Below are 16,586 nucleotides of genomic sequence, written 5' to 3' on the forward strand. Positions count from 1 at the left end.
TTTGAAACCATGATTTAAGAAACGTATTTTTTACGTTTCTACAGTTAACAAAAATACCTGTTTATTAAATTTTTCATTTCAAAATTATAATTTGCTTTATCTATATATATAATAACTTTAATAGTCTTTTTTGAAACATTTAAATTTATATTGCACTAATTATTATTGCATAAAATAAATTATTTTATCCATGCACATATATCCACTTATTTACTTAAATTAATTTTATCCTACCGGTCTTAATCTATTTGTCATCGGACAAATCTGAGCTTAGAAAAGTTCCAACAGTTGCAAAATAAACGTTCTGCTGAACGTGACCATTGAAAGAACATTTATACGTGTGTTCCGTTTTGAAGAACTTCCTGAACTGGTGGACATCAATAATGCAATTAAGTTAGAGTAAGACAAGTTATTTTGTTTCACTTTAACTTATTGCACGAATGTGCACCAGTTCAGAAATTTCTTCAAAATAGTATATTGTACACCAAGGGGCGAAAGTAGCGTTTTTCAGACGAGTGTGAAGTTTGTCGCCCTCGCCTTCGTCTCGGGCGGCAAATCAAGCGAGTCTGAAAAAGCTTTCGACCCGAGGTGCACACGATATTTTTCACAACACCTTTACGGAAATGTTCGACTTTTGAATGCCTGTAGAGTGTATGTGTTTGATGTTCCATTCGTACAGTTTGTACGCGCGTATAGTTAAATAGAAAGAGAAAAAGAGAGTGATGCGGGGCCCAGGGGCGAGAAGCCCCCCACATAACACAAAATTAAAATAATAATAAAATTTCAAAAAGAAATATAAATAATTTTTGAATAAGATACAAACCGTTTTCAATCTAAGCTTAGATCTTAGGCAGCTCAATATTAATTTTTGTGTATATTATATGTATTATTATAATACATATACAAATAAATTCTAACTTATTACTGCACGCCGATCACAGTCGGATATAAATAATTTTAATTATTGCAGTAAATCTGATTGATTTGGGATTTTATTTAGGGATATTATGTAAATAGGTTTAATTAGTTATCTCATTATTTAGTGATATCATTAAGAAAAAACAATTACAAATCAGTAGTGTTTTAATACAAGTAATTTTTGAAATAGTAACTATTTTTTTATTTATTGAAATTAATATAATTTTTACAAAAAAAAAGTCTTATTAGTTAGTGAATTTAATATTTATATTTTTTAAATTGGAAAGTCGGGTTATTTCCTCGATATTGTATCGCCCTTTAAGCCCCTTGCACAATAGGTGATAGCGATAGCGATAGCGACAGCGACAAAGTTGCCGACAAAGGTATAGCTTTGTCGGCAACCTTGTCGCTGTCGCTATCGCTGTCGCTATCGCTATCGCCTATTGTGCGAGGGGCTTTACTTTACTTTTTGCCCGCTATTCGGGGCAGAAAGTACCAATTTTTTTCCCTAGGGAGGAAAGTAACAACTTTCTTTCCTATTTAGCGAGCGGAAAGTAACAACTTTCCTCCATGGCGTGAAATTGGCCACTTTCGCCCCTCTCTACAGGCATGGAAAGTCGGACTTTTCATGGAGGTGTTGTGAAAAAGAATATACGTCATAGGCCAGTATTCATAAGTCGGGTCTTAAATTTAAGACCGTCTTAAGTACGATCTTAAGAGGTAATGAACCAATCACAGAGCCGTATGAGCATCTTAAGACATTACTTAAGACGGTCTTGAAATAAGATCCGACTATGAATACCGGCCATAGATGGTATATGCATAAAGCTTCTAGAACATTCTCACGCATGTCTCAAAGACGTCATAAACACGTTCAAAAGATGTGAAAAGTAGAAATTTTAAATGTCTTTATCTAAATGTCTTTATCATTAAAACAAAATGTTTGTATAATAGTTTTTTAAACGTTATTTTATCGAAAAAGAAACGTTCCATCGAACGTTTTTCGAATGGACATTTTTACTCATGAGAAGCGTTTCTAGAAATCGGTTATAAAACGTTTTGGAAACGTGTATGTGCTACCTGAGTATTTAGGTTAGGTAATAGTGAGCTTGCGTTTGCAAAAAAAGTCAAATTTTAACAACATATGTATTATTATAAATAATTAAAATATGTATTATTATTAACATAATTAAAATTTAACAAATAATTTAAAAAATGTTTTCCCAATAATGAAATAGTTGTTCGCAAATATGAAATATCGCAAGCACGTGTCTTGTGTTCTTAAGAAAAAAATAAAAAAGTAATTTTAAAAATACATATGGCATATATATTATTATATATGGTATATATTATTATTAAATAAATTAAAATAAAAGAAACAGTTTTTAAAAATTTTGTTAAATAGAGAAATGTTTCTTTGTAAATCTGAGGTATGTGTATATCGCGAGCACCAAAGAAAGAAGGAAAAAAATTGTAAGATTTATATTGCTCACGTTCGCTACACTTACGCTTAATTCTATTGTAAGTGACTCAGATTTTTTTAAATGTATTTTTTACTTTATTTAATGTATCTTATTTTATTTCAGTTTTTGATGCAGATTATAGCAATTAATTGTAAGTCATTGTAAGACAAAGGAATACACAGACTAGAAAATATTACTGGAAATTTGACCCAAAATTGACTGAAATATTAATTTAAAAAACTTATAATTTGCGCCAATTTATTACTTACTGTTTATCAGCGAAGTAGACTTGATTTTTCCGTCTAAAATGAAAAAAATCACGAGAGAGAAAGAATGTTGGAACGTGTGGTCGGTGAGTGCATGCACACTTCTGTGTGAGTCCACGTTTATATATTTTACATATACTCGACTGCCAACTCCCACGAAATACATGGATTTGGGGATCGATCGTGTATCTTGAAAAGAGGTCGAAATTACAAAAGTAAGGAAATTCACTAGAGTATCTACGATTTCATTGGTCGAAATCTAGTAAAACTGTCCAGTTTTGTAATTTTCACCTTTTTTCAAGATACATGATTGACTCCCTGAAAGCGATAAGATGTATGTACATGCACTCGGCGTCAATAATAGGCCTGTTCGTTTTAGCTGAATTTCTTGCACGGTTCATCTTTCTTCTTTTTCTTTTCATGTTGGAGAGAAAAAGAGAAAAAATGACCTGTGCAAGAAGTTCAGCTAAAACAAACTAATGCCTTCTACCTTAAGTTAGGGATCCCTACCTGAGGGATCAATATCTCTATCGCGTACAAACCTTTTTTCGCAATATCCTTGGCGTTAGACATTTCAAAGACAAATTTCGAATTCTGCTCGATCTTTATACACGGCATACCCGAGAACTGGGAAATATCGCGGCACAATTCCGTGCTCTAATTCCGGCGCGATTGCACATCTGACGTCATGGCTCCGTTACGCGACAGTTTCGATTGTATATTTGCCAATTGCGATCGTCTGAATTTCAAAACTTTAATCGTGGTTTCCAGCATAGAAACATATATCTTCAATATAGCAATCTTTTTCAATATATCTCCATTCCTCTGATTAGACAACTCTAAATAACATAAAATTTCTCATTTGAATAAGAAATCGTATTGTATATTTCAATTTATTATAAAGCGTACATTACAGAAACGAGAATTTTGAAATCTTAAAATTCTATAACAATAACAATAAATAATGTGTACTGCCTAACTTTATCGATGTACGTAACCGGTAACGTGTTATCGCAATATCGCGTATTGACAATTTGAATAATGTAAACCACTTTTTGAAGAGCTGTAAGCACCGTATCGATTGCTACTTTTCCCGTTTGAAACAGGCCGACAAAGTGAAGGTAATATTGAGATCTCATAATCTCGGGTACTCGCAAGTGCGTTCGCGTACTTGGCGCGAAACACTACCGTGTCTCTTGATTAAAGAATTATTAGAATAAAATAAAATGTCTGTCAAATATTTATGACTTAACGCTTCAGTAAAATGCACTGTTAATAGGATGGGGAAGATTTAATTACCCAAGTAGCAAAGTGACGTCAGAAGACGTCTTATTGACGTCATAGACGTCATTAAGACGTTATTAAGACGTCATTTGACGTCACTTTGCTACTTGGGTATTAATATATATATATATATATATATATTTAATAAGTTAATTAATTTTTTTTTATTTTTTTAGAAAGGTGTCTCGAGCAACACTCTGCCCTTGTCTGGTCTTTTTGATCGGCCTGTTGAGAGCTAGACAAGGAGAAAAGAGGAACTTGGGACTTCTGTCTCATATCGCTCGCCTACCGTGGATTTCTATAGCACTCCGTTCCAGTTTGAATTTATGTCAGTAAGTTTCAACCAAAAATGTAGTAAATCTATTGGTTGAACCAACAGTCATGATGCATAAATAGCTAGACGCGATGTGTTCCGCTATTATCTGACATCAAACGTGACTAACTTCAGGTAGAAATCCTCTAGGGATCCCTCAGGTAGGGATCCCTAACTTCAGGTAGAAGGCATGAGTTTGTTTTAGCTGAACTTCTTGCACAGTTTATCTTTTCTCTTTTTCTCTCCAACATGAAAAGAAAAAGAAGAAAGATGAACCGTGCAAGAAATTCAGCTAAAACGAACAGGCCTATTATTGACGCCGAGTGTACATACATCTTATCGCTTTCAGGGAGTCGATCATGTATCTTGAAAAAAGTGAAAATTACAAAACTGAACAGTTTGAGTAGATTTTGACCAATGAAATCGTAGATACTCTAGTGAATTTCCTCACTTTTGTAATTTCTACCTTTTTTCAAGATACACGATCAATCCCCAGGTCCATGTATTTCGTGGAAGTTGGCAGTCGAGTATACGTAAAATATATAAACGTGGACTCACACTGAAGTGTGCATGCACTCACCGACCACATGTTCCAACATTCTTTCTCTCTCGTGATTTTTTCATTTTGGATGGAAAGATCAAGTCTACTTCGCTGATAAACAGTAAGTAATAAATTGGCACAAATTATAAGTTTTTTAAATTAATATTTCAGCCAATTTTGGGTCAAATTTCCAGTAATATTTTCTAGTCTCTGTATTTCTTTGTTTGACTTAAAATTAATCGCTATAATCTGCATCAAAAACTGAAATAAAAGATACATTAAATAAAGTGAGAAATACATTTTAAAAAATCTGAGTCACTTTCAATAAAATTAAGCGTAAGTGTAGCGAACGTGAGCAATATAAATCTTACAATTTTTTTCTTCTTTTCTCTTGTGCTCGCGATATATCTCAGATTTACAAAGAAACATTTCTCTATTTAATAAAATTTTTAAAAACTGTTATTTCTTTAAAATATTAATTTATTTAATAATAATATATACTATATACAATAGTATATATACCATATATATCTTTAAAATTATTTTTTTTTAAGAACACAAAACACGTGCTTACGATATTTCATTTTTGCGAAAAACCACTTCATTATTAGAAAAAATTCTTTTAAATTATTTTTAAAATTTTAATTATATTAATAATAATACATATTTTAATTATTAATAATAGTATATATGTTGTTAAAATTTGATTTTTTTGCAAACGCAAGCACACTATTACCTAACCTAAATACTCAGGTAGCACATACACGTTTCCGAAACGTTTTATAACCGATTTCTAGAAACGTTTCTCATGAGTAAAAATGTCCATTCGAAAAACGTTCGATGGAACGTTTCTTTTACGATAAAATAACGTTTAAAAAACTATTATAGAAACATTTTGTTTTAATGATAGACATTTTAGATAAAGACATTTAAAATTCCTACTTTTCACGTCTTTTGAACGTGTTTATAACATTTTTGAGACATGCGTGAGAATGTTCTAGAAGCTTTATGCATGTACCATCTTTGACGTATATTCTTTTTCGATGAAATTCCTTAACTGGTGCACATTCGTGCAATAAGTTAAAGTGAAACAAAATAACTTGTCTCACTCTAACTTAATTGCATTACTGATGTGCACCAGTTCAGGAAGTTCTTCAAAACGGAACACACGTATAAATGTTCTTTCAGCAAAACGTTTATTTTGCAACTGTTGGAAGTTTTCTAAGCTCAGATTTGTCCGATGACAAATAGATTAAGACCGGTAGGACAAAATTAATTTAAGTAAATAAGTGGATATATGTGCATGGATAAAATGATTTATTTTGTGCAATAATAATTAGTGCAATATAAATTTAAATGTTTCAAAAAAGACTATTAAAGCTATTATATATATATAAAGCAAATTATAATTTAAAAAAAAATTTAACAAATAGGTATTTTTGTTAACTGTAAAAACGTAAAAAATACGTTTCTTAAATCATGGTTTCAAAAACATTTTTGTTCAAACGTTTCTTAATGATTCTTTACGGTTATGAAACTGTGTATACGTTCAAAAAACGTATATGAAACTAATATGTGCTACCTGGGTACGTATGTACGTAATATTTTATAATGGAAATACAATTTGTAATAAAAAAAAGTTGTATCAGCGAAAATTAATCTTTTTAAAAATAAATACCTTATATATCCTATTCTCTGTAGACAAAACTTGTATTGTTAAGTGAAATCTTTTTCTACAGAGACTACAATTAATATATTTACAGCCAGCACTAAAAATCTATAGTTTACATCACGTACACATGCAGACAAAAATGTCATGACACATATATAGGATAGTAATTTCATCTTGCTTCCATAAAAAATACTGCAGTATTAGCATTGTGAATGGAAGCAAGATGAAAGATTACCTATATATAATCTTTATTCCGTAATTATATAAATATATATATAATATTATAATACATTTTTTTAGCATATACTACAAAAACAAGAATTATTATTCTCCATATTCTCCACTCTTCTTTCAGAGAAAAAAATGACGTCCAATTATCAACCGTTATATTGTGATGAGAGCTGTAATCGATATCCCTTTATCAGCAGAGTATCCGTAGGAGAAGAGGATAATATTGACTTTATCTATCAATTTGCAAAAAAAAGATTTGTTGCTGAAAGTCACCATAATTACAGTATATTTTATACTGCCCCTGACATAATTGGGCCACCCAAATTTCCACACTATGGAAAAAAATTTTGTCCACCATGTTTGTTTGATAAAGCATATAAGATAGTACGTATATTTCCTGATATTGTCTGTTATCGTTTTGTACAAAGAAATCGTAATCTAAATGTTGCTACAAAATTTTCTATCATCTGATACATGTTTACTTTTCAAAACAGTATCCTGACCCTTTAATATCAAATTCTCCGTGGCAAGACGAAGACCCCATGAGAGAATGCAATTATATACTTCCGGATGATAGTAGGATCCAATATAATTATATTGGTACGTAATGCTTTAATTGATAAATAAGATATTGTTAAAGAAGATAGGCTTTTTTCTAGAAGAGAGTATAATTATATTTTCTGTTTTGAAGATATCGAGTTTCATGAAGCTGTATATCCAATCAGAGTTTCTATATACGAAATATACAATCCTGGAAGCGTAATTCAAATTTGGGCTCGAGATCGTAATAACGAATGGATTAAGTTGTGGACTAAATCGTGTTGGGGGTACAAGTACAAACCCCCGACATCAAGATTATTTTCTCCACCCTTATCACACCCGTGTAACTTTAAAACCAAAATGCTTAGACTATATTTGAAACATAGCTGTATTAAAACTCACACAAAGCTAGATGCTGTAATGCTTATCGGTACATCAGAATTGATTCTTTCTAGAAATCCTTACGAGAATTTAACTGATCTGTTAAGGAAAATTAACTGCATGTACTCTCAAAACCATGAAGATATTCATAGTTTAACAGATTTAAGAAATGCACATATGGATATAGTTCATCTGCAAGGGAATTTTCCTGAATATTGCATTATTTGTAAAAGGTATGTGTCGTCAACATTGGGTAATATTCAAATCCTTTTATACTGTTAATAATAAATATGAATTTGTTCCAATATTATTTGCAGCGACATAAGAAGAACTTCTTATAACAATAATTTGACGCCCCAAGATGTATCTCAGGAAGTGATCCCTGATTATGTGCGACCTTATGGAGAAAAAAACTCGCGTCATATTTTATTAGAAAGTCATTCAAATGATGCAAAGCGTATGAAACTTTCTTCGGATGAATCCAAGGAGCTATCACGTTGCAGTGATAGCAGTATATCTGAGCTTCCTGTAAGTAAAGTATTCTAAAAAGTCTACGTACTTCTCGTAATAATATTTATTGCAATGTCATCTCGTGTATTAAAGTTTTACATTTTATTTTTGCAGGATGAAATGATGTTAAAAATATTTGAAAACTTAGATTTGATGACGTTATGCCGCATGAATAAAGTAAATAGGCGCTTCAACGTTTTAATACGGGACTCTAGTCTCTATACACGTTTACTCATTCAACAGGGATTTCCCAGGGAGATGCACAATTTATTTTGTTACCTTACATCTAGATGTAAATATTTGCGACAGTTGGATCTTAAAGCAAGCACCTTTGATGTTACGGATTTTGTAAACTTTCTTGATAATTGCGGCCGGAGTCTAACGCGCTTAAGATTAAGTTACTGCCGTACAGTTGACAATCGGGCCTTACTTAAAATTTCAGAGATATGTAAAAATTTGAAAGGTATGTGTAAACAGGATGTCTTATTTTAAATTACCAACCTTAAATATCTCTTGAACATTTATTTAGTTTTTATTTTTAAATAATTTTAACATTTTAAAGAAAAATGTTATAGAAGAAAGTTGTTGGGTTCAAAAGAAACCTGTAGACAATCTTATTAGATTTTAGGTCTGGGTCCCATGTTGAGCCCAGTACGGCCCAAATCCAATTTTTTAAATAGAGACCCTTATTTTTATTGTACCATTTTTTTTTCTACTAATTAAATTGAATAACTTTTGTTTGGAGATATTCAAGGAAAATTTGGTTATTTTTTCAATATTTAGCTTACGTTATCTCTATAATTGTTTGTCGGATGAAAAAGTAGTACAGGACTTTTGACTCGATTTAGTCTCAAAAATATGCCGTTGCAATAGTATCCCAATTTTTTTTAATATTTGTATGTACATGAAAGCATCAAGGAGATGTATACACAAATATTTAAAAGAATTGGGACACTACTGCAACAGCAACAATTATCGAAATATCGTAAGCTAAATATTAAAAAAGTCACCAAGTTTTCCTTGAATATCTCAAAAAGTATTAGGCAAATAAAAGATGTTTCAGATAAAAGTTGTTCAAATTAATTAGTAGAAAGAATAGAAATAAAAGTTTTTATTTGACTTGGGCTCTACTGGGCTTAACACGAGCCCCAGATCAAAAATTTGATAAGATCGATTATTGGCCCCCTTTAATCCCTTCTTTTGTTTAAAACATTTTTCTCTAAAATGTATTGTTCATGAGATAGTTGAAATCGTCATTTAAAATGGAGTATCCTGTATATAAATATATATAATATATAATTGTCGGGATTATTGTTATATTATTGCATATAAACAACACATATTTTTTTAGAATTTACTCTAGATGATTATAATTTCATAAACGACGAAGGATTTTCGTATCTCGAGAAGTTAAATGGTTTAGAACATTTAAACATTTGTTCTAGAGAGTTAAAAGGTCAACGTCTTTATAAAATACTGCAAAATAATCAACGAATTCGTGATTTAAATTTTGTACCTGGATGCCTTACAAATCCAGACACAGCAACAGTGTTATATAATTTGTGTTCTAACTTGGAAGTAATACGTATACAGGACAGAGATAAACTTACATCGCGAGATATTAACGCCCTCGCTGACTGTAAGAATTTACGAAAAGTGTAAGTTTTGGGGGTGTGTTTTTTAATTTAATTTTTTAATACATGTTACCATATTCCTTAGTGAAATTTATGAATGCTTCTTTTAAATTTCGAACAGCTTCAAAAAGTTACATTAATTTTCTATTTTTAATTACAGTATAATAATTATATGATTTGTGTTACAGATCGCTGAACAGAGGTAAGACTATTTATGACTTGCGCAAATTACTTTCTTCCTGGCAACACCTGGAAGTAGCTTTGTTCAGCTATATTAAGTTCACTGAAGGTTATTTGAATTTATTAGCCCAGTGCAAAAACTTGAAACAGTTACATCTTGATTATGTGCAACTTAATACAGCTGATAAATATTCCATTATTTTGGAACAATGTCCAAAACTACAAGAGTTTTATCTCATACGCTGTAATCTTTATCGTTATAAAATCAACGATTGTTTAATTAATGAATGGAAGGAAAGATTTCCACATGTGTCCGTCTATACATATTAGTACAGGGAAATTAAACAAAAAAATGTCAAATCTACGGAATAATTCGCATGTAGCTAAATTTTTGCATGGACCTTTATTTCGTCGTTAAAAACAATATGTGAAAAGTTCCCGTCGATGTGGCCCCTGCTAAAAATTTTACAGAGGGTCAAAGGTAAAGAAAAACAGTTTTTTGCGAATATCTGTTTATTCATTAATCCTACGGCAAAAATAGTTATTACAAAATTTGTAGCTTATAAAATTCTCTACAAAAAATGTTCTATAAGTTTTTTTCGTACAAGCAATACTTTTCATGTAATAAATTTTGCAAGATATACGCTGCGCAGTAAATTTACGGAGCGCACTGACAGACGTCAAATAAATAGAAGCGTCGCACGCGCGCACAAAAAATGTTATCTTTTGAACAAATCATCGTACAGAAATGATCAAAGAATCGTTGAAAAGCTGAAACTTTTGAAACACTTTTGAAACACGTACAACTTAGCATGTACTTTGTACCCAACTGTTGTGAGGGTGGATTACACACACGTCGATGGATCACACACATTCTACGAAAAACATATACAAAAAAATGTGTAATGAGACGATCAAACATAACGCCTATTGCTTAAATATCTATCACAGATATACAAGCAATTGTAACAAGCAAGAAATTTTGACTCAGTTCAAAAATTTTGCATACAAACTATGTATATATATGTTTTTCTAAATTCAATGATTCAAATAAAATTTAATTCAAATAAAAACAATTCAAATAGAGGCCTTTCACCATTCCCGCTGATTATAATCGACGGTAATCTTCTCGATGTGTCTTGCAGAATTATAGAACAAAAGTCCAGGATAATATATCTATCATAAATCTTTATTGTTCGTCCACTTTATGATAACGAATCCATGAGGTTTCATACTTATTTATAATATAATTATAATAATACGTATAGAATATATATAATATATTTTTTATATAATTTTCAGAAATTCGTTACTTCGATAACAAATCTCTTTGTCACTTATCGATTGACGCGATATAGTTTGTCACTCACTATGATTCTGTAACATACAAACATAAGATCGTAATTAAAATAGCGCTCAGAATCTGCGTGTGCAGATGCATATGTGAGTGCAAGAATATATGTGTATGTGTATTAATTACGCTCACGAGGGCGCACATGTACACAATAGATACACAATATAAAATTAGAAGCGTAAATCCGTTTTCTGCAAAATTCCATTTGAAATATTACACCTTTCATCAATATTTCAGAAATATTTCACGACCGTTTCTACATCATTTCGGCAATGTTTCAATGTCCGCAATTATTTCAAATACAACCTTGCTGAAAGATTTCGGCAATATATATCGATAATATACTGAAATATTTCTGAAATATATCTACGAAATATTACAGAAACACTTCAGACATATTTCAAATACATTTTAGACTGAGAAAAATGTTTTGTATTAGCAAACAAAATTTTGTTACTGTTGTGCCGTAAACGGGGAATGTTCCGGCACAGGGTTCTGGGATTCCGGGTTGGAGAAAAAGACTCGTCACAATGTGTAAAACAACTGAGTCAAACATATTTCCCTTATACAATGTACAATAGTCCCCTTTATTCAAATCCCGATACTCGCGTAACTGAAAACGCTTTAGTGATTTATAAGTATATTAGACGCACGTTCCGCTCTGGTGTTAACTAGCGACTGCTCGCCGGTCATCGGAAAGGCGGGCTCTTTATCCGCTCGGTATTGCTGACTTAGTTGTCAGCGTTTTTGATACCGGGATCAAAGGTCGGTAACGGGCAGGTGATGTCCGGAATGCCCATATATGGTCATTCCCGAAACTTGTGCAGGTCTTCGCGTCAGCGATCTTCGTCGCTAGGGTCATATTTCCGATAGGAGGCAACTCGGAGTTGCCAAGTGCAATACTTAATCTCTAATTCGTTGTGCGCTCACAACATTACTAACGCAAAAACTATTTGTTAATATGTGAAAAATGAAATATTTTGTTACCGAAACAAAAAAAATATATTAAGCCATTCATGTGCGTATAGCCGCCGTGCGTTTGTCCGAAGAAATCCGCTCTCTCAGCCGGTCACCCATCCAAGTAGTATACCGGCGCCTTGACATCGATGATCGAACAGGGTAGTGGTGATCCTCTGACTCTGACGCTTCTTTCTTTCTTATACTTGCTTATTTTGGTGAGCATAAAGCTATCGCATAACAATATTAAGAATAGAGATATACGTGTGGCAGCCGTCGTCAGCCACCAGGAAGTCGCGGAAAGTACGGAACGTTGTACGACGCGACGACAGGTTAAAAAGATCGAGACATCCTGTCAAATTGCAATTACTCCGATTTGTTTGACAGGATGACTTCGTGTATCCTAGCAACCGGGTTTTGCAAAAAGTCGCCCATAGATGGATGCCGTAACTCGTATTTCAAATTCAGCCGCGATGAAATATAAAGGCGACCGATTTCGAGGAAATTCGGCGATTCGGCGATTTGCCCTGGCGATACATACCTATACAGGGTCAAAACGCCTCGTCTTTTTGATAACAAAGATCCTCCTCGTTCCTACGAGGAAGGGATCACCAAGAGGCGCAAGACTCGCCCACTTCCTCTTGATCAGATCTTCGCGGTCAAGAGGAAGGAGCTTCCGGCGCAGGACGCCTGGCTCACGGCTCCAAGCCGTTGTCTGCCGGCGCAAGGCGCCCTGCTCCCGGCGCCAGTCGCCCAGTCTCCGTCGCTCCGCCGACTCCTGGCGGCTAGCCGCTCCTCTTCGACTCCCGGCGCCAGTCGCCCGTCCTCAACGACGACTCCCGGCACTGGTCGCCCTAACCCTGGGTCGCCGATCCTCGGCGCTAGTCGCCCTACTCCGATAGCTTCAACTCCAAAGAGCAGGAAGAGGCCCTTCGAGATTGGAACATCGACGCCGGATTCTGGAGGATCAACGCCGACGAATCCGTGGGTCCTACCTCCCCTTTCTCTTCCCTCGCTGTCACCAATAAGGAGGTTCTCCGAACTCAAACGGATCAGCCGAAGCATCGAGGGATCTCATCACAAACGAACAACGTGGTGCTGCGAGAGAAATCGACGCTGAAAACACAGCCTGATCTTCGAGACTCATCGACGCAGACAGGAATTCAGGATTCAAACCAGACGCGAAGCAGCAACGCAGACCAAACGGCGAGGAGGTCGAGAACGAGGACGAAGACGACGCAGAAGATATTAATTGTGAAGCAAGAAATATTATTTAAAAATGTAATGTTCAGAGTTTAAAAAAAAAATAAATAGAATGTTCTTAAAAAACTAAAAACAACCAAAGAGTCAAAATATCTTAGCGATTAAAAAGCGGGACGACGTACGTCCAAATACGAATAAATCTTTTTTGCCAGTCAGCGTCGAATATTATTTTATATTAAATATTATTAAATATTTTATATTTTATATTTAAAATGCCATATGACAAAATTTGGAATACCAGAAAATTCTTAATAAAAGAGAAAAAATGCAATAAAATGCAATAATTATATAACAATAAATTTCATTTTTTATAAGTTCTAAAGTCTGTCAGCAACTTTTCGGAAATATTACAAATGCAATATTGTATGTGAAACATTCAAAAATATAACGCGTGCAATGCAAACGTAATAATACTTTTATAATGTTTCAGAAATATTTCTGAAATATTGCATCTGCTACATTTTTTTGCAATATTACAGAAACTTACAAATATTGTAAACAACTTTCTAAAAGATTTCAGAAATATTGTTAATGCAATATTGTAAAAAACATGATGCAGGTACATTTCTGAAATATTTTAGATGCATAGTTACAAATGAAATTTTAACGAAATATTTCTGCACCATTTCCGAATATTACAATATTTCAGCAACATAACATGCCGAGTGGGTTATTACATTTAGGGTAGGGGAGACCGGGGCTCGTTGGCACTGTTTTCACAATTTTGGCATTTGAGTTTTCAAACAACTAATTATCATAATTAAACAGTACTAATATGATAGAGAGAACTTTTCTCTACATTTTCATGCTAGGAACGCTCCTGTATACTGTATAGTTTCTTTGTAATAAGTGAAATACGAACATGCTGCATTGTAGCCAACTTGCCCCGATAGTAGGCTAAGTTGGCTATGCGACAAAAGTCTATGTTAAATTAATGAAAATGTAATAGAAACACAAAACGGGTAACAGATATGTACTTCTTGATAAAGATTGCATCTTTTAAAGTTATTTTGTAATGATTGAATAGCAAAATGCTGTTGCAGAAAAACAATTCTAAACTATTTTAGATGTAGCTTTCTTCAACATAAAGATATTAATATAAATATATATCTTGCTTCTATCAGCATTGTAGGTAGCAAATCACATACTCACACAGGTCTCACGCGCGCGGCAACCAGTCAAGCTAAGCGTGCCTTGATATGAGCCAACATACCCGATCCCTATATACGTTTGATTTAAGTCATTTTATTACAACAAATTACTGTTGTACCTTAAAATAACATGTCGTATAGTAACAGAAACGTTTCTTTTAACTAATGGATACGTCACTTTGATTTACTTCTCAAGCTGAAGAACATTAATACGATATCTTGAAACGCTCGAAATAGTATATTACACTACAAGGGCCGAAAGTTGAATTTTCGGACCTGCGCGTCATGATGCCCCGAGGCGAAGCCGAGGGCATCATGACGAGCAGGACCGAGATTTCAACTTTTGGCCCATGTAGTGTATACGATTTTTCTTCATAGCCGGTCGAAAGTACGTTATTAATTTTACTTTTTTTAACTTTAAATGTTAATAAGCATGTTTTTGATGCCTGCCCCCGATATTTGCGGCACGAGCGAAGCGAGTGCTGCTGGTCGTGGGGGCAGGCAATTTTTTCTCTATTTTTTAACGAATTTTCGACGTAACCTGTAAATAATTAAATCATTTATAGGTAAGATATCAAGATAAAAATGTGTAGTATCTGAATATTTTACAGAGTATTAAATTTTTATGTATTTATACAATTAGTAAATGATAGGAAATATCTACAATCTAATTAAATAAATAAAAAAGTAACCTTGTGCTACTGTAATTGACTTCCATCCACCTAGTTGTTTAAGCATGGTAGTGCTTGCTCCTGAGTTAGATAAAAGCGTTGCACCCGTTCTACGAAAGTAATGACCGGTGTACTGTTTTGGATTTTCCAAGTTTAGGTATGCAGCTATAATTTGAGGTGTCTCCCCAATTTTATTCTTGCCAATAACTTGACGTTGACACTTCCCTTTATGATACTGGATAAAAAATCTATCAGTAAATCGATCTTCAGGCCTCAGTGACATGTACTGAGTAACTTTCTTATAGAAAAGATCTCCGATAATAAATTGTCGAGGCATGTCATTTTTCGACTCATGAATAGAAACAAGATACTTATTACCGTTGTTTTCTACATCTTGGATTTTAAGTTTCGTAAGTTCATCACATCTAAGAGCTCCACATATGCCAAAGATTAAAATAACCTGCAATTATTATAGAAATAGATTTACATGTCATGATGAGTTGATTATTATTAATTTAAGTATACATTAAAAAGATGAAACATTAAGCAATAAATAAAAATTAATATAAATACTAACCTTTGAAGCTATAAGTGAACATAGTCTGGTGCATTGTTAATAAATTTTAAAATTTTATCCCATTTCAATACCAAGGACTTTTTCGGTTTGTAACCTTTAGAGTTATTTTTGACTAAAGCTTTCAAGCTAAGAAAATTATCTATGTTAACATTGTCTCTTGAATTTAATGTGCTTTTCAAAATTGACCAAACACTCCATAAAGTTGACGGCTTTAATTTTTTAGATAGGTCCTTAAAATACACAATCAAATTATTTTCTTCACAGTTTGACAGTGAAGTTTTGTGTTCTATCTGCCACTTTTTATACGTGTTGTAAACAAGATTGTATCGATCAACAGACTTCTTTGGCAACGTATCTGTATTTATTATCAATCGCGCTTCTGCATCGAAATTTCGTATAACTTCTTCCTCGTCTACGGATTCATCAGATGACATATTGTTCATTTTTGCTAGATTATTGAATTGACTTTAATAATATTTTAATATTAAATTAACTGACGACAGAACAATATTGATGACTATTTTTAAGGTTAAAGGGCGTTAAGGTTTAAGGTTATAGAGGGCGCGCGTGTACTTCTCACAGGGAGTAAATGTTAAACTTTCGTCCCTGCTTTTAGGGACGAAAGTACGTACTTTCGACCGAGGTATGAAGAAAATATATATTCTTACCTTGCGATTTCC

General features: G+C 33.2%; 1 protein-coding gene across 1 annotated transcript; it reads left to right on the plus strand.

Annotated features, from left to right (window-relative positions):
• The first annotated feature begins 6,821 nt into the window (after nucleotides 1-6,821).
• LOC139767764 (F-box/LRR-repeat protein 4-like) lies at nucleotides 6,822-10,999 on the plus strand. Its single transcript, XM_071697367.1, has 6 exons — nucleotides 6,822-7,288; nucleotides 7,380-7,842; nucleotides 7,927-8,137; nucleotides 8,234-8,582; nucleotides 9,471-9,777; nucleotides 9,942-10,999. Exons 1-6 carry the CDS (start codon nucleotides 7,231-7,233, stop codon nucleotides 10,261-10,263), a joined length of 1,710 nt encoding a protein of 569 aa, XP_071553468.1. The 5' UTR covers nucleotides 6,822-7,230; the 3' UTR covers nucleotides 10,264-10,999.
• The last annotated feature ends 5,587 nt before the right edge of the window (nucleotides 11,000-16,586 follow it).

The sequence above is a fragment of the Temnothorax nylanderi genome, unplaced genomic scaffold (genome assembly GCF_030848795.1).
Source record: "Temnothorax nylanderi isolate EJ_2023f unplaced genomic scaffold, tnyl_v1.0 TNYL_tig0012_pilon, whole genome shotgun sequence".
Classification (NCBI taxonomy): Eukaryota; Metazoa; Arthropoda; class Insecta; order Hymenoptera; family Formicidae; genus Temnothorax; species Temnothorax nylanderi.

Coding starts and splice junctions, on each gene's coding strand:
- LOC139767764 (XM_071697367.1), top strand. CDS start 7,231: ATGAGAGAATGCAATTATATACTTCCGGATGATAGTAGGATCCAATAT. Junction 7,289..7,379: donor GATCCAATATAATTATATTG/GTACGTAATGCT, acceptor TCTGTTTTGAAG/ATATCGAGTTTCATGAAGCT. Junction 8,138..8,233: donor GCAGTATATCTGAGCTTCCT/GTAAGTAAAGTA, acceptor TTATTTTTGCAG/GATGAAATGATGTTAAAAAT.